The following is a 21437-nucleotide window of genomic DNA, read 5'->3' on the forward strand; positions in this document are numbered from 1 at the left end:
GCAACATGCTTATGTCCATATATGCATGCTGGTCCTAAGGCCTGGTTGCTATCCTTGAGCTCTTTTGCTCAAGGTTACCACTCTACCACTTAAGCCACAGATCTACCTCCAGCTTTTCTGGTGATTAATTGGAGATAAGAGTCTTAACAGATTTTCTTGCCCAGCTGGCTTCGAACCCCAATCCTCAGATCTCAGCCTCCAGAGTAGCTAAGATTACAGGTGTGAGCACCGACACTCCACTAGCTTTATCTGTTTGAGTCAAAATCTATTACATATATTAAGCTGGGTACTGGAGGCTCATATCTATAATTCTAATTACTCAGAAGCTGAAATATTAAAATCGAGATGTACAGCCCATCCGGGCAGACAAAGTGTGGTTCAAGTGGTAGAGTACCAGCCATGAGTGAAAAGGCCAAGCAAATGTATGAGACCCTGAGTTAAAGTTCAAGTATTGTCAATTATCCCCCACCCCACCCCCAAAAAGCCCCCTAAGAACTATTATATATACTGTTATTAGGATATTTTATAAGTTTACTATTACAGATACTTTAGAAATGACCTATACTTTGGGGCAACAAAATCTTTAGAATATGGTAAGAGTCACGAAATTCTCTCCCCAAAAAGAAGAGTCATCTTTATACAGGTCATACAGATCTGTTCATGGCCTCCAAGTGCTTCTAAACTCCCTGATGGTCATCTATGGTCTCCACATTAAGAATATCTTGCCTAGCATATCTCTCCCTGTTTCACATGTATGTTCCTGTGTATGTCATACATATAAAATGGCTTCATTCAGAAAGGCCTGGGACTTCTTTTTCTACTTTTTTCATTCAGGTTTTTTAAATAGGAAAAACAAGTGAAAGATGAAGGCCTTGAACCCCTCATAGTCCAGTTGATAGTATGAGGTACACACAAGGGAAAGTTGTTAACCTTTACAATCATGTGTTGTAGAATCCTAAAAAATCAGAGAGGGCGATTATATATGGGGTCAGCTGTGTCCTCTCTACAGAAGAATGACATTTTACTTTGCACTGTCAAGTGAAAGTAAGGCAGGTGGTGCTTCAGAATTAAGCCTCTTGAGAGCAGAGGTGTGCAAATGAAGTCTCATAGGAAGAGGTAGAAAATTATGAAACAGACTCACTCATCTAGAGTGGGCTATTCTTTCTGTGGAATATTGAGAAAGTGAGTTAGGAACGTGGTGAGAACCTTTATGAAAAATTCAGAAGAGGAGGCTTTATCCTTCATGAATAGAATTGACATGTAATCGGTGGAGAACGTTTCAGGCACATTGAAACTGCCCTGTGAGTGTTTTGGTAGAGAGCTGCAGAAGGCTTGCCAGAGCCTGAGACTGGCAGTGGTCACCCCAGCCACTGCACTTCTGAGCTGCACTGGTTCTCCACGTTCCTCCGCTCCCAGAGCTGAGCACATCTTCCTAACAGCCAGCCATGGGAAGTTGACAGAGTCTAGCTTGCTTAATTGAGAAAAGACCTTGGACAGTGTTCCTTGTGTCTTAACCACTTTGGAATTAATTCTTTAAACATCCACCTGCCTCTTGTTTGATACATTGTCCTGACTACTGATGCTTCTCCCTTCCCAATGCTTTTATTCGGATCTTCCCTCTTTACACCTGCTTAGGCTGCTTGCTGTGTGGAATGTGTTTCTGATTTGTCCATCCTAAATCCCTCTGATTATTTGATGTTCTGGAACTTGCCAACCCTGGGGGCGGGGGGTGATGTCAGCCAGAGAATGTGTTAGCTGTTGGAGGAATAAAAAATAATGATAAAGGAAGGGACTATTGAAATGATGAAAGATGAGCAGGCTTATCTAGATGCCTGCAGACAACAGAAATTCAGTACCAAAAAGAACTTTGTAGGAGAGTTTTAGTTTTGAATCTGTGCGTTTAGAAGAGACTATAAGACTCATAAGTAATAAGGTGCAGAAGCTAATTAGAGACCATATCAGATTCTTAGTTATTCAACAGATCCTAGTGCTGGTGGCTCACACCTATAATCTTGGCTGAAGATCCTGTTTTGAAGTATCCTTGGGTAGAGAAGTGAGTGCCCAGGCCCTGAGTCTAAGACCCAATACTGGGGAGGGAAAACAACAACTATACAGTGAAATCATGGCTCACATATAGATTTTATTTTCATGTGGCCTAAATGCTTTCATCGAGACAAGATTCTACTCACAGTTTCCTGCAGTCATGCAGTGAAGTGAAGAACCAGTGACCACCTTGGCAAGTTGGCCGGCACAGGCTAGCTGGCCAGCCACCAGTGTCTGTTGTAACTAGAGTTTGGAATTGTATAGTAAGTCCTAAGAATTGATTCCAAATGACATGATTCTGAAATCTATTTTCAGATGTTTAAAGAAATTTTTCAAGACAACTTCTTGGCTTCAGATGAAGTATTGAAGTACACAGACACACATACTTTTTATTTGCTTACTATATAATGCTAGTGGTAAACAAATAAAAAGTATCTATTGTAAATAAATCTAATTAATTAAAATAGTCCTCCTCTCTCCTCCCTCCTTCTTCCTCCCTTCCCTCTTGTGGTGCTTGAACTCAGGGCCTGGGTGCTGTCCCTTAGCTTTTTTGCTCAAAGCTAGCACTCTATTACCTGAGCCATAGCTCCACTTCTATCTTTTTGGTGATTAATTGGAGTTGAGTTTCAGACTTTTTCCTACTCAGACTTGCTTTGAACTGAAATCCTCAGATCTCAGTGTCCTGAGTAACTAGAATGAGAAATATGAGCCACTGGCGTCTGGATATAGATTGTGTGTTTGTGCATATGTGTGTGTGTGTGCGCACGCGCTCATATATGTGTGCTGATCCTGGGGCTTGAACTCAGTGCCTGGGTGCTGTCCCTTAGCTTTTTCACTCAAGGCTGGCAGTCTTGGTTTGGTTGGTTTGGTTTGGGCTTTTATTTATTTATTTTTTTGTCAGTCGTGGGGCTTGAACTCTAGGCCTTGATGCTGCCCCTGCGCTTATTTTGCTAAAGGCTAATGCCCCACTTTGTGCCACAGTGCCACTTCTGGTTTTCTAGTGGTTAATTGGAGATAAGAATCTCACAGATTTTCCTGCCTTGGCTGGCATTGAACCGGGATCCTCAGATGTCAGCCTCCTAAATAGCTAGGATTACAGGCCTGAGCCATGGGCACCTGGAAAAGCTGGTGCTCTTATCACTTGAGCCACAACTTCACTAAAAGTCTTGATTTGTTTGCCTGTGCTGCTTCGAACCACAATCCTCAGATCTCAGCCTCTGGAGAAGCTAGGGTTTATAGGCATGAGCCACTGGCACCTGTCTTTCTTAATTTTTTATTAGTGTTTAGTAGAGAAACTTCTTACCATTTGGATTATATAACCTATGGATTCCATAATTAAGGATATTTTTAAGGAGGTTTATATGTTAGCATGTTAATTTCTTATTTTAAGGTCTGAAATTGTGGAAATGAGAATACTTTGTTTAGGATTTAAATTTGAAGGTTTTTTATCTGTATTATTATACAAATGGATATGATAATATTTGAGTATTTCATTGTTTGTTTTATGGTGTTTGTTTGTTTTTTTTTTTAGGATACCTGCAAATACTTAATAATATCTGTTTCTTATTTTTAAAGAACCAGCCAGGAAACCTTGGGAAAGAACAAATACAATGAATGGTAGCAAGTCACCTGTCATCTCCAGGTATCAAATTTTTTTCTAAGTTTTATGATATATGCATATGTGTTTAAATCAAATATATAGATATTTAAATCAATGCATTTTAATGTAGGAGTGATAGAATTGTAAAATAGAAATTATACAGGGAAGTACATAAAGTACCCTCAATGCTGCTATTATTTGATAACCATTGAGCCAATTGTGTTATTAGTGCTTATCTGAAATTTAATATAGCTTTATTTACTTTGGTAGATTTTTTAATTAGCTTATATTAGTTGTATGGAAGGAGGCTTGTTGTGTGTGACATTTGCATACATGCATACAAATTCAGTGTCACTGTCTCTTACCCTCACCTCACTTCCAAAACAATGTCAATGTTTCATTGTTCTATTTTCATATATGCAAAGTATTATAATGATATTTATCATCATTTATCCTCTCTCTTCTCCTCCCCCTACTCTAACATGTTACCAAGAACCCCAACAGAGCCTGTTTTCCTTTCTTGTCGTTTTTTGTCTTCTGAGGGGTTTTTTAGGTGTACATAAATTATACCAAGGGGTTTCACCATGCATTTCAGCCATACATGGCAGCTTTTATTGAAATATCATATGCCTTCTTCATATATAGTTCTTCCTTCCCCTTTATTCTGCTATAATCATTTCCATGTGTACACACACATACTTGAAAATTATACGTTTATGCACATCTGTGAATATCTTTTATGTGTCCTCTAGGTCTAGCCTCCATAAATGAGCAAAGACGTGCAAAGTCAGCTTTTTTAATTTTCCTTATCTTGCTTGGCATTATTTATTTTTTAAAGTTAAAGAAGGAATATTACAAAGAATATTCATATAATGCACTCAGTTGCCTAGATTACATTTTGTCTTCTGTGTCTTTAACTCCATAGTTGGAGAGCAATTTGTAAAGAAGTGCTACTTCACCCTAAACACTAGCATTTTCCCAAAGAACCCAGGACACCTCCTGCATAACCAGAATGTTATTATAGCACCTTGAAAAACACTGTCTCATATAGTTCCTGTGCATATTTGTCCATTTATCAGAATAACATCCTTCATAGGTTTGGCGTATTTGAAAAATAAAATTTTCTGAAGAAACTTTTAAACTGAAAATCAGGTGGAGATAAAAGATTATAAGAGAGATCAAAATAAAACTTTGAATTTGTGAAGTAGAATATGTTCTATCTCAGTCGAAATTGCTTACCATGGAAGTGGAGCTATGACTCAAAGTAGTAGAGCACTAGCCTTGAGTAAAAGAGCCCAGGGACAGCACTCAGGCCCTGAGTTCAACTCCCACGACCAACAGAAAAAAAAGAAAGAAATTGCTAACCATGATGAAGTTAGGAAAGATGGTGCCAGAAACAAGACTTGTTAATGATGATTTCTGTATGTTACAGGTAGGTACAGTCAGGCAGATTCAGGATCCAGGATTAGGCATGCATCATTATCATCACTAAATTTTTATTACATATGTTAAACTTTTTCATTCATGAAACATTCTAAAAGGCTGTTTTTCACAGAAAATTTTAAGGTTTATATTTAGATACTAAATTTTCATTGCCTTTTCTTTCTGAGCTATCTAGTTTTGCCTTCTAAAAAGCAAACTTGACTGGCTTGTGGAAATTTAATATAGAAAAGTACTTGTTCTATATTAGATTAAATAAAAATTTGGATTTGGCCTCTTTGTGATTCTTTCTACTGGCAAAGATCTGGTGGTGATGCATTGTTTAAGCGTTACAAAGAACCAGGTCTTATTTAATATATAAAAACTGTTTCTTTATGACTCAGAGATAGTCATAGTTGACTGTAAAAAACACTTTTTGGTGGACGTTTTCTCCATAGGGCAGAAAAATTAGGCATTTCTACTTCTCAGATGCATGGTGAATGTAAGCCCTAACCTGTCTCTGACAGGTGAGGTTTTCTTTAGCAGTGCCCTATCAAGTCTGACATAGATACCAGATATGGAATAGCAGAACTCTGGTGTACATGTACCTGCTGAAGCTGTGACTTGTGACAGGGAGAGTCTTTTCTCCTCATTTCACTGCCCACTGCCCCTGCTTCTTTGGAGGTGAATCCATACATGGCGGGGTTCTCTAAATGGAATACGTTCCTTTGTTTGTTTGACCTTACGTAGTGAAGAAAAAAACATTCTTTGGATACTTCAGTTCAGCCTCCTAAAAAGGAAGAAACTTAGTAAGTACTGAGAAGGCTGCCATTTTGAAAGTAATTACACATAGGAGAATTGACTCAGTAATGTGTTCTGATCTGGTAGGAGGGGGCTTCCTTTTTCTTTCCCAAAAAGTCTAAGAAGTGTGTCGCAGATCTTATTCTAAGTTATCCCCTCTGTTCCTTCTGAAAGCAAGTACATCAGCAATTTCATATTTTAATCATGCCTAGTCATTGCGCTGTAGTAGTGGGAGCACCTGTCTCTCTCTGGATTCTCTGTGTGGAAGTGTGTTAGCTTGCCCTGTCACATGCATGGGATGCCAGGTTATACTGTGAAGTGGAGGTGTCAGACAGGAAAGTAAAAGCAAGTCTTCGTGAAGCTGGGCATTAGTGATGTGTGTCTACAATCTCAACTACTTGAAAGGTGGAGGCTGGGAGGGAGGATCATGGCTCAAGGCCAACCTGGGTAAAAAGGTAGTGGGACATCTTCAGTCAATAAACTGGGCATGTAGCTTCTATGACCCCAGCAGTGTGGGAGGCATGAGCAGAAGAATTGCAGTCCAAACCAGCACGTGCAAAGACATGCTTCCCTTCCCGAAAATAACTAACACCACAGAGGTTTGGAGGCACAACTCACACAGTAGAACACCTGCCTCATAAGTACAGACCTCTTGAGTTCAAACTCCCAAATCACGCTCTCCTCCCACCCCCACCCCCCCAAAAAAAGGAAATGTTGAAATCTAAACATTTTAAAGACCTGACTAGAATGCAGTATTGGAAAGTCAATAAGAGCTCACTCACACACACCATGGGGAAAAGGTTCTTTATATGCTTAGATATGGTGAATTTGTATACTTGAGGCTACAACGGTTTGTAGCAGACTGTGTAGGCAGGTCCTGCAGGCGGACTGTGTCAGAAGGAAAGGTTTCCCTGGAGGTGCTCTATGAGCATGTCCTCTTAGAACTCTACCGTAGTCTCAAGGTAGCTTCAATGTTTATTGTGTAAAACCAGTATTTAAGGATGATGGACTCCTTTCATTCTTACTTTGTTTGCTCTAACTGCAAAGTCTATAACACAGTAACATGAGAATTACTATTTTAAGTTCTATTGTAAACCCCTTTAAATGGTTTTTCCCCTTCATAGACGGGATTCTCCAAGGAAAAATCAGATTGTTTTTGACAGCAGGTCCTATGAGTCATTACACAGGTATCATCGTGCCGTGGCCTTGTGGTTGGAGACAGGACAGGGCCGAGCTTTTTCTACCTGGATTGGTAATCACCACAAGAAAGGCATTAGGAGGATTGAGGTTCTCATTGTTGGCTTCATTTTTAACATTTACATGCCATCATTTGATAGTTGATTAGAATCAATGCAAATGGAAAACAGAATGATCCATATATTGTCTAGGCTGTTTGTAGCTTTAGCATTCTCCTTTAAATTAAGCCTTCTTGGTGACTATTAGATAAGACTTGTAAGAAGTGGAATAGACAAGCCCAGGCTAGTTTTGCTAGGCCACAGGACCTGTGAGCCCCCGTTGCTATAGGTGTTCTTTGGGCATGATCTCTTTCCTAGACACTTCATAGTCAATTATCTTGCATTCTAGTAGCTAACATTTGGAATGAATAATCTGTTTCTTTCTTAATTAGAAGAAGTAGACAATTTAAAAAGTCTTCAAATAGTTCTCAGCTATTTAGGGAAATTACTTGGCAGAACAGGAACTTAAACATTGTAGTATAGTTATAATCAAGTGTCTAGAGGCAACACTATATAAAGTAATAAAAACCTCTGATAAACTCTGATATTTGTTACCAATTGTGTTGAAGACCTGTAAGTTAAAAATAACTGAAAAAGCCGGGTGTGGTTGCTCACACTTGTAACCCCAGCATTTTAGAGGCCGAAGCAGGAAGATTGAGAGTTCAAGGCCCACCTGGGCTATGTCAGTAGCTAGATGGTAAAATACATTTCAAGCCTATTGATGAAAGCATCAGTTGAATACTATGCAGAGTGTATATCTGAGGCAGGAAGTAAGACTTCAGGAATGAGACTCTGGTAAAAATTCTTACATGCTAAAGCTATTTTCATATCATTGGTAAACAAAGTATCTGACAGGTTTGTTAGCTAGGTAAATCTCCACAAAATGTGTATACTGCAAAGATGAAATCGTTTTTCCTGCTTTTTTGTTTCTGAGGTAAATTAACTCTTCTGAGCAAAACATTAGGAAAATTTGCTAGGATATATAGAGAAAAATAGTATTTGAGAATGAGATCTTACTATCTTTCACACATCATAATAGGATAAGGTTTGTGGAAAAAAAAACTTTTTTTAAAAACAAGTGGTGATTACATCTTTCCTTCAGTATGAAAAGTTCCCCCTTGAGTTAATTCTCATGGTGGTGGTGGTGGTGGTGGTGGTGGTGGAGGTGGTGGTGGTGGTGGTGGAGGAGGATTGCATGTTAGCATGAATTAAATTTTTTAATTGCATGTTTCCACAATTATTACATAACACTTAAAATCTTTAGTCAGTATGGATACATTTATAGCATCTTGCTCAGTTATGTGGCCCTTGAAGCTGTGAGTTGTAGAGAGCAGGGATAGATAGGAGTGTATGAAAGGCTATGTGTCTGCCCTGAGTATTTGCACATGGGACTGCACACACACCTCCAGGGCACTGGCACCCTGTGGGTCTCAGCAACCTGAAGGAATCAAGGACCCCCCCCCCCCCACAGCAGAGGAACAGGTGTGTCCTGGCGAGCACAGGCTGTGTTTGACATCAACCTCTTACCTTCCTGTGCTCAAGGTGGCACTCCATGAGCAGCTTTTCTGAAAGTTTACCCCTTTGTCCATGTAAGCAGATACTCAATGGAGTAAAATTGGTTGATTTGCTTCATGATAATCTTTTAACCAGTAATGTCTTTCAGTACTAAAGCAGATGAGCTCAGTATTGCACAAGTTCATGAATAATGTGTATGGGTTTAAGGTACTAGGTCTTTTACATGAATTATGAATAGGACTTTACAAAAGCTACACTTGGGCTGGGAATATGGCTTAATGGTAGAGTGCTTGCCTAGCATGCATGAAGCCCTGGGTTTGATTCCTCAGCAACACACAAACAGAAAAAGCCGGAAGTGGCGCTGTCGCTCAAGTGGTAGAGTGCTAGTGTTGAGCAAAAGGAGGTCAGAGACAGTGCTCAGGCCCTGAGTTCAAGCCCTGGGACTGGCTAGTGTGTGTGTGTGTGTGTGTGTGTGTGTGTGTGTATTATACCAACTGGGTCTTGATTCATATTTCTAATAGTGGTACTCTGCATAATTGAAAATAAGTGCTTTGCCTAATGGTTTCAAACAACATTGATTTGTAGACTTTAAAGAGTGGTCACCGTCTATACTAAACTAGAAAACAAAGATATTTCTGTTAAAAGTCCAGCTTTTTTTTTTTTTTTTTTTTTTTTTTTTGCCAGTCCTGGGCCTTGAACTCAAGGCCTGAGCACTGTCCCTGGCTTCCTTTCGCTCAAGGCTAGCACTCTGCCACTTGAGCCACAGTGCCCCTTCTGGCCGTTTTTTCTATATATGTGGTGCTGGGGAATCGAACCCAGGTCTTCATGTATACGAGGCAAGCTCTCTTGCCACTAGGCCATATTCCCAGCCCAATTCCAGCTTTTTTGCTGCGGATTTTTCCTAACTACCAGAATGAGAGAGAGAGAGAGAGATGCTTTATTTAGTATTGAAACTTTGGTTTAAAATATGTCTAACTTGTTGGGCACTAGTGGCTCATATCTGTAAACCTAGCTACTTGGGAGACTGCCATCTGAGGATCCCAGTTCGAGGCCAGTCCAGGCAGAAAAGTCTATTAAACTCTTACCTCCAAAAAAATGACAAAAGAAGCTGGAAATGGAGCTGTGGCTCAAATGGTAGAGCAATAGCCTTGAAGCAAAAGAAGCTCAGAGACAGCACCCAGGCCCTGAGTTCAAACCCCAAGACCAGCCAAAAAAAAAAAAAGATATATGTATATATGTACATATATGCTTAATTCCTAAAACTCTTTTCTTTTTAAAACTGAATTGGTTATGTAAAATTTTTAATCAAAGTTAAACTTTTGAAAATGCAGTAATGGTTGGAAATCTGCTTCTAACATTTTTTCTAAAGCAAAGTAAGTTTGTGGAAGGCAGTCTAAAACAAATGATAGTTCCACTTTACAACAAAAACAAAGCAAAATAGCTTTGTATGGAGACAGCCACACAGCCAGTATGAACATACTCTTTTTTTTTTCCTCCCCCACTAGTATGGGAGTTTGAACTCAGAGCTTTGCACTTGTTCAGTTTCAGTTTGCTTCTTGCCTGGTGCTCTACCACTTGAGCTCTACTTCCAGCATAGCTTTTTGCTGGTTGTTTTGGAAATGGAGTCTTACAGACTTTTCTGCCAGGGCTAGCTAGCTTCATAATAGGAGTAATCCTAATTACTAGAGTAACTAGGATTAAAGGCATGAGTCACTGATGCCTCACTAGGTATAGATACTTCTAATTAAAAAATCCGTTTTGGGGCTGGGAATATGGCCTAGTGGTAGAGTGCTTGCCTCACATAAATGAAGCCCTGGGTTTGATTCCTCAGCACCAGAAGTGGCGCTGTGGCTCAAGTGGTAGAGTGCTAGCCTTGAGTAAAACGAAGCAGGGACAGTGCTCTCAGGCCCTGAGTTCAAGCCCCAGGCCTGACAAGAAAAAAAAAAATCTCTTTTTTTCAAAATTTTATTAATGCTTGCAGTGGAGTAAAATATATACAAATAAATCATGTTTACTGAAATATTTTCTCTCTGCAAACTGAAGCATACAACTTATAAGCAGATTTATGTTAGCATAAAATATTTCTCTTATGTTTTTGCTCCTATTGATTTCTGGGTATTTAGTAGTTAATAAAAATTTCAGAAGGAGAAAATAAGACTGTGTTCTTTGAGCCTTGGAGGTTTTGGCTGGCCTCTTCCTTGAGGTCAAGGTCTGTGTGTCGTGTGTTTATTGGCCATCTGCTGTCATCCACTCTTCTCTCTTGCCTAGTTTGTTACAAATAACTGAAATTAAAATATTTCTGTTTTCTGTTCTAAGCAGTCCTAAAGTCTTTTACTTCTTAACATTACGAGTTTTGTTTAAGAAATATATTTAAAATCTGGTGTTGGGTTGTCCAATTTATAATTAGGAGCTCACTAAATATTCTAAGTATTAGTAACCTACCTACCTGTCCTGGAAATTTCATTTGTACAGACCTAAATCCACACCCTTGTCTCAGCCCAGTGCCAATGGGGTCCAGACAGAAAGCCTTGACTATGACAGACTGAAGCAGGTAGGTGCTTGCCTGTCTCCCTTCAGCCTTGCTTATCTCTGTTTGAAGACTACCTGTGAGCATTGACTCACCCTGGATGTGCTTTAGGAAAACCAGACGGTTAAAATACTTGTATACAAGTTAACTAGTAACCCTCATGCTGTGTCACTCTTTCCATGTCCTCCTTTCTGGTTGGTAGAAAAGTTCAGAGGAGGTGCAGGTAGCATGGCCTGGTGATAGGATATAAAGTTTTAAGTGTGATCACAGTATGTGCATTTGCTTAAAAAAGAAAGTGGGCTTCCACTTGCCACCATATTGGCAACAATAGGCCAACAAACCTGATTTGGGCAAGAATTGGGAGAAATGGACTCATTTCTTTCAAAGAATCAGTTTGCAGAAACAAATTCAAAAACTTATTACTTCAGTTTTATTTCAAGGAATTTATGCAAAGTACTGAAAATCATACAACTGTGAAGGGGGAGTTGGGTTCTACAAATATTTTATGGTGAATTTTGAACCTTTGCCTGTGTTAGGTGGAACAGGTAACAAAGCAAATGTGTGCCATTTTCTCATTTTTCTTAAAAGAGAAAAGGCTACTGCCCATATTGTGAGTGCATATGCATCATATTCAGTCCCTCTGTACAGAGCATGGTCCAGGCATGTTACCAGAGTTGTAAGCAAGACTTTATCTCAAAAATAACCAGTACACCAAAGGGCTGAAGGTGTGGCTCTACATGAGTGCCTGCCAAACAAGCACAAAGCCCTGAGTTCAAGCCCTAGTACCATGAATGAATTGAATAAATGAATGAATAAAAGAGTAGTTTTATTTTTCCTGAAGTGTACACATGTGAAAGTCACATTATTTTCAAAGATGGCTGTAGTTTTTTTACATTAAAGTTGGCTCATCACTTTGTCACAGCTCTTTTAGCTTTGAATCCACATTCTTGAAGGATTCATAGCATCCCAATTAAATAGAAATACAATGTGAGCTACATGTATTTTTAAAGTATTCTAGTAAGCCAGGAGCTGCTGGTTCATACCTGTAATCCTGCTCAGGAGATTGAGATCTGAGAATCATGATTTGCAGCCAGCCCAGGAGTCTGTGAGACTCTCCAGTTCACCATCAAAAAGCCAGAATCGGGGGCTGGGAATATGGTAGAGTGCTTGCCTCACACACATGAAGCCCTGAGTTCGATTCCTCAGTACCACATATATAGAAGAAGCCAGAAGTGGCGCTGTGGCTCAAGTGGTAAGAGTGCAGCCTTGAGCAAAAAGAAGGCAGGGACAGTGCTCAGGTCCTGAGTTCAAGCCCCAGGCCTGGGGGGGGGGAGGGGGGAGGAGAGCCAGAAGTGGAGCTATAGCTCAAGTAGTAGAGCCTTGAGTGAAGAAGCTCAGAGACAGTGCCTTAATTCTTAATGTAACCTAATGTATTCAAAACAAAATCATTCAACATGTAGTCATCATTATGAAATCCTAGTGTGTTGTTTCCGCTTATTTTCTTCATACTAATTCTTTGAAATCCGGTGTGGTATGTTTTAAACATAGAGCATGTCTCATATTAACAGCTCAGCCGGTGGCGGGCTGGGCCTGCTGTGAGGGACAGCGTGAGCCAGAGTGGCCTTTCGTCTTCCTCTCTGCCCTTAGGGCAACTCTGAGGCCTTACAGAGGAGTCTGGATTTATGGAGTATAGCTTGAAGTATCCTAAGGAATGCCCACACTTCAGCCAAGAGCCGATTGTCCAGTGGAGTCCTCTCCTTGGACATTGTCTGTGCTTCCCCTTGGACAGCAGAGGGCTGAGCCACACCAGATCTGTTACCTTCCCCCAAACAGACCAACGCACGGCCCTCGCTGCCAGCCTGGTTACTTTCAAAGCATTCTATTTCAAGTCTGCCTAGGTTAGAAAATTGAAAGGGAAGAATATTTAGACAAAATGTACCAAGGCTAGTTCTATGGAAACAAGAAGTACACATGATATTTTGCTATATTATTAAATTCATATACAAGTAAGAAATTTTAATATTTTTTGTCTTTTCATATGTTTCTTATATTAGGATATTTTAGATGAGATGAGAAAAGAACTAACCAAGCTGAAAGAGGAGCTCATTGATGGTAAGTGTCTTGGGCGTACCTGCAACTGGCCCAAGGCCAGCCTCACTGGTCCTTTTCTCCAGGGTCTCCTCAGGTTCCTGCCCAGCACCCGCTGCCTTATTTTTGAAGCCAGAGTCAATGTCCTCATTTTATTGCAAAGGGGCTAGCAAATAAATTTGCATATATATTGGTATTGTCCTTCTAACGTTAAACAAAAATCTGTACAGTAAAGATTTAAAGACAATGTGCTTCCTTAGGACTGAGTTTGAGCATGACTTAAGAATAAACCACTCAGCAGGAGTTGGTGGCTCATACCTTTATCCTAGCTCCTCGGAAGGTTAAGATCTGAGAGTTGAGGTTCAAAGCCAGCCTGGGCAGGAAAATCCACGAGACTCTTCATCTTTAGTTAGCCACCAAAAAGCTGGAAGTGGAGCTGTGGTTCATGTGGTACAACAAAAGAAGCTCAGGGACAGTGTCCAGGCCCTGAGTTCAAGTCCAGAACCAGCAGACACACACAAAAGAAGAACCTCTTGTCTGTGTCCCTTTGTAACTTTCAATGCTTTTTCTTTCCTCATAGCAATCAGGCAGGAACTGAGCAAGTCAAATACTGCATAGAGAAGCAAACTAAACAAAAATAGGACTTTAATCTGGAGAAAAACAAAAATTCCTACAAACAACTGTTGACAACATCCCTACAGCTACGAGCTATCAGAAGAAAGTGGAAAGAGAGTCAAGGGGAAAACCGCATCCTCTGAAACCTTCGTACGTTGTGACTCTGGCAATCAGCTGTTTTCCTCTCCATTTGCTGCTGCTTTGACCTTTAACACAGGATGAAAGAGAGTTATCTATGAGTTTCCCATAACATTTATGCAGAAAATATAAACCCATCAGGCAAGATCACCGTGCATTGAGATATTTTCATGTTGAAATAAAACCACACATTTTCCACAACCCATTGCTAAAATAAAGAGGAGAAAGGCTTATGAAGTTTTTTTCCCCCCAGAGGGTGCTGATGAAGAACTTTAGCAAGTTCTGCTTTTGTATTGCAAATGTTTCTCTCAGGTTTGTCTTCCTATCATATTTGGTATTCCATGACTAGTTGAGATCAGCGCCAAGATGAGGAACGAATGGAATTGTGTTCGCTTTCAAAGGATGACATTTACAAGAAAGAATCTGAAAATGACCTGTCCAGCGTGAGGGATTATAGAGTGATAGGAAGTCTCAAGTTAGCCTTCATGCAATTTTGTAGTTTAAAACATAAATTCGCCAAGAATTTACAGATTTAGATGCCTTCCTAAATTGTTACAATGCTTTACCAAATCTATAACTTCTATATAAAACAAACCAGTGGTCAAATGTAAAACAATATATTGTAGATTTACTGTAGCTTTTCAACCTTTTGTAGACTTCTGCATGGACATTTTTATAATGTAATAAGTCACCGCAGTTAGCTTTTTTAATTGCAGATGGTGAAGCATGTCGTGCGCCTGTAGAGGCCTCTCAAGATCTGGTCTCGGGGGAACATTTTGTAGAGATAGAAGAAGGAAGAAGGGAAGGAATAATTTTTTATTTAATTTCTGCACTATTTTTTTTTCAATTGCCTGCATGACTAATAATGAAAATATTTTGTGACTTTAATTGGTAAATATGTTAACACGACCAAGTACTTAATCTTTTACATCATGTCTTCAGCTATTTGTATTTTAAACAGTAATTTCAATGGTCTGAAGCATGATTGTGAGCTTCACACAAATTCTACCTTACTGTGGAACTCAGAAGTTAAGACTGCTGGTTGGTGGGTCTTCAGGGCCCTGCAGTGGTGCAGGTGTGCAGGCACCTGTGCCTGAGTGCAGAGCTGCTTTTGAAATTTGTTACATTGAGCACAGCAAGTAACAATGATGGCAGCCATTAAGGTCACAGAAGCAGTTGGGTAGAAGGCTCGAGCTTGCCCTTGTGTGTAATCTGCTCCCTGCTTTGCAATGGAGGGAGAGGTCCTGTGTGTTGTCACAACAGCTTTTGGCAAGTTTAGGGAATCAGAAATCCCCCAGGCTCTCCACGCTAATATGTGCTTGAGTTGTCACGTGCCATATTTGCTTTGAAGGCTTAGCCCGAACGTTTGCTAAAATTCTGAAGAAACGGCCCATTTTGATCTACTTTCCTGATTGTACACATGTTGGTCCTCTGCTCGTTCAGCACAGTTTTCTGAATGCCACTGGTTTGCAGCCATCACTACACAAGGACGTTGAATGAGAGAGTTGTTTTTCACCATTAAAACCTGTAGAAACTTACTTTCTAAACTAAACTGTGATGGATGAGCTATTCTAATTCAAACATACGGTTCTTCTTTTCTATTATTCATCACCTGCAAGTCATACAATAGTAGTGAAGGCTTTGAAGATGCCGTGTGCTTATAAATTAGTTGTCTAAAAGAAGTAGGCAGTTTTTAATCGTGTACTTTTGGTTATACAGATACTTTGACAGTATAAATGTTTTACCCTTATGCATCTGGCCAGATATGACTTTGGATTTCATTGGATTAGTTAAGTAGCCTAGCCTCATGGTCCAAAGTAAGATCAAAGACTAAAATTACATGCTGAATCTTCAGAGAGCCTGGTTTACGCACTAACGTTCCGTGCCTTGGTCCAATACTAACATTGATGTCTGTAGAGCTGGAGAAGCAGTGTTGAGCCATGCTAAGCGGGCTCCTTCTGAGAACTTGATTGGTTCTCCTCACAGTCCTGCCATGGTTGGAGATGTCAGCCGTTAGGTTGGGAAACACAAGCCTATGTTACGGTCCTTATCAGAACTGTGCATTGGAATTGCACTGCTGCTTGTGTGTTGGATATCCTCAGCCGAGTACAGCTTAGGACCCTTTCTCTCTGCAGGAAGGTACTGCTCTCAACACTGTGATCTGACCTGCAACCACTCTGGAAAACAAACTGAATGTACAAATCCTAGTGCTGGCGCCGAAGTCTCTTCAGAACAGTCACCGTGATCTAAAAGTTTGTTAGAAGTGTGCAAACATTGGTGTCAATCAAAACTGAAGGTGGAACACAAGATGAATGTTGAACTCTCATGCCTTTTTAGGTTTCCCAGTTCCTGGCTATTTTTATCATAACTGTTTCATTTAAATTTCTTACACGCTAACTTCATTTGTGCAATTGAAATAAAGTTGCGGTATATACACACTGCTTGTTTGTACACCCAGGTGATTTTCTGAAATAGCCTGTCATCTCTCCACAGTCAGGTGTAAACAAAGCTCCAGCTTCCGTACTTGTTTTATGCCACTGTTGTTCGGTTTGCACAAGTCAGGAATGTTGAACAGTGCTTAGCAAGGGCCATGGTGGTCATGGGAGCCTCTCATGAAAGGTGGAGGGTGCTCCTTATTTTTCCCTTCCCCCCTGGGCTGGGAATATGGCCTATGGCAACAGTGCTTGCCTCTTATACATGAAGCCCTAGGTTCGATTCCCCGGCACCACATATATAGAAAACGGCCAGAAGGGGCGCTGTGGCTCAAGTGGCAGAGTGCTAGCCTTGAGCAAAAAGAAGCCAGGGACAGTGCTCAGGCTCTGAGTTCAAGACCCAGGACTGGCCAACAAAAAAAAAAAAGATTTTGGGGGGGAAAGGGGTCCCATTCCACTTTTCTCCTACAGCATGGTCATCTGCATTTCACCCCATATATAATTTTTCCTCATACACTTTGCAAGGTAGAGGACATTATTGAGTAATTTTAAGTTCATACATGGGAGCCTCAGTACTTTTTATCTCTTATGAAGTACCAATTTTCAGTTTTAGAGTCCTAATGTCTTTGTTAGAAGTGCAACAGTCTTCCTTTGGAGGGTGGGGGAGGCTTGGGGAATTTTTCTTCTTTCACCAGGCCCCACAATTCCCTTTTCCTCCATTAAAGTCCACAGACACCCCATGGATTGACTTCCTTCACCCATCAGCCATTATGTAGCTGCTTTTAAACATGTAAGCTGGCTTTTCTCTTTGTACTATCTCAGGTTCCAGCTTCTCTTTGTATATGAATCACAGTGTTTGTCTACAGACTAAATTTACCCTTCCAGTTTGAAAGTGAATTAAGCTGTAGGTGCTAACCTTTTCTTGGTACTGGAATGAATTCAGGACCTTGTGCTGTAGTGGCTTTCTTGCTTAGCTGGTGGTGTTACTTGAGCCATGCCTGTAGCCTGACTTTTTACTGATAATTTTGGAGATGGAGTCTTCCAAGCTTTTCTACCCTACTGGCTTTGAACCACAACTTGCTGGATGTCAGCCTCCTGAATAGCTTAAACTCACAGGCGTGTCGCTGGCATTAGCCTTGAGATTTGCCTGGTTGTAATTCTCTGCCTCCCAGGTTTTTGTAGACCCTTCCAGAGCCACAGTGAAGAATTATTAGCATTTCTGTGGATTGTGGGGGTGAGCTACCACTGTCCTTGTTAACCTGTTACCCCTTAAGTTTGTTGAGTTACAAGCATAAAATAATGACACCATACAAAGAAAACTATGTGAAGGCATTCTAGGAGCTTTTGATCCACTTTTCCTAAAGGAAAGTTTCATTCTAACATTCACATCCAGACTCGGAGCCTCTTCTGGGGTAACACTTTTATCTTTTTAATAGAAAGGTGGATTCGGAGTTGGGGACTTAGCTCAGTGGGAGAAACCTTGCCTGGCAAGTGCAGTGCCCTGAGGGGCCCCCGCTCTGCAAAAGTGGAAGGAGAATTAGTGTCTTCCCAACACTCAGAGGAAGAAAGGGTCCTGGGAACACAGGTTAATCTTCATACCTCTGGCCTGTAAGTTAAGATGCTTTCAAAGACAAAATGTTTTTAAGAAATGTGACTTGAACAGAATTGCTCTTGGTACCTTGATGAAGATGGGAGCCTCAGTACCATAGCCACTTGTTCAGCCACATGTTTTGTCCCAGCATCAGAATGTCTACTAGTAGTTTGGAAGAATGAAACTTTCACATCTTGTAAGGTTAAGATGGTCAGAAAAGAAAGTAAAATTTTACACTTGATTTAGAGTAGAATAGCAAAGTGATCAGCCCATGTAAGATGAAAGTGGATGAACTGCACATTTGCACAAGTATGAACTATGCAACTTGATCTCTACACATATTCTCCTTGATGAAACAATAGTTATGGAAAGGTAGAAAATGACTTTAGGCCTTGTAAGAATTTGACCCAGTTATTGGCTGTTCCTGTTGAAACTGGAAGGGATTGGAGAGAAGATGGAGGAGGGAGTGGCTTTTCCTTTCAGTCTCACAAATAGCCACACACACCGTGCAGTGCTAGTCTTAACATGTACAGAATAAATGAAGGGTGCTTGAGTGTGTGAATGAAGGCTCTGCATGGAGCTGTGTGTGGGGCTTCCCTGTGAGCAGCCCGGGAGTCCTACCTGGAGAGACCTGGGAGCCTGGTAAAATGGCTGGGAGGAAGAAGAGCACAGGGCTGTATTGTGCTTTCACCTCATGTGCAGGCATTCCCTGTTAGAAAACATGTTAGTGAACTAGTCGCAACCTTTTCTCAACGAAAGTCATGGTGGGATAGCTTCCCATTTTACAATAAAACAAAAGCTTTACATAGTTTAGTAGAGAGCTAAATTTATTAGGCTGCGTTTATTCTACAAGAAAACAATTATATACAAGTGACAACTCCATAGTTTAAAACTTAAAAGTCTCATTTAACTCTGCCTTTCATTCCCAGAAAGGTCCACACCCCCCCCCCCCCGCCCTTTGGGGGCTAAATAATGTATTTCTAACAAGCTCGGAAGGTTCGATCTTCAGCCACTATGCAGTTGGAGTCTTTCCGTGCTTTTGTTTCTCATAGTATAGGAACACACCGGAAGTCTGGGCTGCCCTGGGGAGGTGAGCCACGGGGGCAATGTTGCTGGAAGCTGTGTGCACCCAGCTGGGGGGGGGGCACAGATTTGCTCCAGTTTTCTATTTTTCAAGTATAGACAGAGCCGGCAAGGACCCTTTCTACTTAGGAGCGACACATTTCCATTGTGAGATTTAGAGTGTTAAATCCTTTTTTTTTTTTTTTAGACCTATCAAGTTGACAAGCCAAAAATGTACCCTAGGAAAGCACAATAGATAACTTTATAGGGGAATGTCTCACGGTCCAGATGGATAGTCGGAGCTTGTGACTTGGGCTTTCATATCCTCTTGCCTTGCTGCAAGTGTTAGAACTAGAAATGTGCACTGAAAGGTGATCGGAAGCACTCGCCTCTGCAGAAGAGGCGTTTGCAGCCACAAACTGAGTAGTACAACCAGGAATGTCTTCAGGAAGCATGCACTGAAATCACATTTTAAATGTTAGGCTAGATTTGATTTAGTATGCAGAACTGTATTTAATTATAATTGTCAATCGCTTAAGGGTAGAGAGTTTCATGTGTCTTACGGGGTTGTGAATTCTACGCCCGTCTGAATTTAAGGAAATGAAAGGAAACAAAACTTGTTTTCCGTCAAAAAAACTGTAAAGTTCTGCTTAAATCATTTGAAAGCCAACTCCGGAACATCATGTTCAAAGCTGTGCACCTGGTTTTAACAAGGGAAGCAACCCGGTGCCACCGTTGCTAGCAGAGAGGGATTACACACATGACCTAGCGGGATTGAATGAAAAGGACTCGGCAGCTGCGAGCTGCCCCTGCCCCCCTCTAGTACCCTGCTGGGCTGCGTGTGAACTGCATGCAGTCTCATGCGACCTCTGATTATGTGCATGCCCAGCCAGCAGTGTGCAAGGTTGGGGTGCGGCAGGAAGTGGCTAAGCCCGCCACAAGGTGTGCAGATCCTGACACCCAGCCCTGTCATTGAACCGCACTCCCCTGCCTTGCAGGTTCCCTCCTCTCTGGCAGCTTTGCTGGTTTGAACGGGTTCACTTCTGCTTTTTGGTTCCTTCTTTTGAAATAAAACCCACTTTCCTTCAAAGGAGATTTGTGTTTGCTTCACCAGTTCCTCAGTTCCATGGTATGAAAGTTCTGTGTCCCGTTTCTGGACTGAGATTCTGAGCTTCACACAGGCTCAGAGCGGGAGTGGCCTGCCTGCCCACCTTCGGCATCCGCCATCACTAAGGCGGGTAAACAGTGGGCCCGCTCTTCCACCACGGTGCCGCCGTTCCGCCCCCAGTGCAGGGCAGTGGGCTGCTGGACAGCCTGGGCCCTTTTGTCTTGAGTGCGGTTAGTCCAGCAGGACTTGGGGCGAGTGAGGGTCTTGGCCGGAGGCGCAGGGGCCCTGAACCCTTCCTGCTCCTCACCACTGCCCTTCTGCTAGGAACTTGATGAGTCTGGATTTGAAGGTTTACATTAGCGTACAGAATGTAAACAGTTTAAGCCAGGCACCGGGCTCACGCCTGTCATCCCAGCTACTCAGGAGGCTCTGAGGATCACAGTTCAAAGCCAGCCCAGGCAGACAAATCCAAGAGACTCTTAATGCCTATTAGCCACCAAAAGCTGGAAGTGAAACTTGACCAAAATACTCAGAGTTCAAGCCCCAATACAGGCACCACATCTCTTTTTTTTTAAGTAAACATTTTAGTGCCCTAGCCTCAGTGCCTGCATGCTGTGTTTGCACCGCTGACGTGGGGAGGCAGGAAGAAAGCCCAGCCCTTTTCTAAATACAGGCAGACTAACCAGCCTCCCCTCCACACAGTTAACTTCCCGCTACAGTGGCAGCACTCCTGAGGTCCTGGTGTGTGTTGGCTCACAATTTCAAAGTTTTGGTTCAAGCCACCTGGCCTTGTGGCTCTGGGCCTGTGGTGACACAGGAGGGGACAGGCAGGGAGGCCTGCGTACTCACAGTGGCCAGGAAGCAGAGGAAGGAGGAGCAGGTGTCCACAGTCTCCGTGGCGGACACGCCAGGGGTCCCCCCAGCATGCCCCAGCACGTGGACCTTCGGAGACACTCCAGGTCCAAACTGTATACAGCACTCAGTGTCTCTCACGGTGGCTTTCCCACTAAAAGAGAGAAGCCTGCCGCAGCCATTCCCACCGCCACTGCAGGCAAAAGCTGACATACAGAAGTTATGCTTTAAGAGACTGATAAAAAAGATGTGAAAATATGGGTGTCTTTCTGGATGGCTTAGACTTGCTGAGGCCTGTGGGCCTCCCTTCCATCCTCCCCCCCCCATCAACCAGACCTAGCTCACACCACCAGTTAGTCTCGTGCTTGTTCCTGAAACACGAACGTGAGGCTCCGAACACTACTGCCTGTC

The 21437-nt window shown here is 41.7% G+C and overlaps 1 protein-coding gene across 9 annotated transcripts in view; it reads left to right on the forward strand.

The window, feature by feature from the left end:
* The window catches only part of Enah (ENAH actin regulator), a 121399-nt gene extending 104977 nt beyond the window's left edge, over positions 1 to 16422 (forward strand). For 5 of the 9 annotated variants that reach the window (XM_048357573.1, XM_048357577.1, XM_048357578.1 and 2 more), the window contains 5 exons: positions 3619 to 3685; positions 6988 to 7050; positions 11086 to 11164; positions 13195 to 13252; positions 13809 to 16422. In XM_048357573.1, coding sequence (XP_048213530.1) covers positions 3619 to 3685; positions 6988 to 7050; positions 11086 to 11164; positions 13195 to 13252; positions 13809 to 13846 — 305 coding nt within the window. In that variant the 3' untranslated portion in view covers positions 13847 to 16422. The remainder of the gene's footprint in view (positions 1 to 3618; positions 3686 to 6987; positions 7051 to 11085; positions 11165 to 13194; positions 13253 to 13808) is intronic. The other 4 variants (XM_048357574.1, XM_048357575.1, XM_048357582.1 and 1 more) reach the window with 1 other exon arrangement.
* The last annotated feature ends 5015 nt before the right edge of the window (positions 16423 to 21437 follow it).

This window comes from Perognathus longimembris, chromosome 11 (genome assembly GCF_023159225.1).
Source record: "Perognathus longimembris pacificus isolate PPM17 chromosome 11, ASM2315922v1, whole genome shotgun sequence".
Classification (NCBI taxonomy): domain Eukaryota; kingdom Metazoa; phylum Chordata; class Mammalia; order Rodentia; family Heteromyidae; genus Perognathus; species Perognathus longimembris.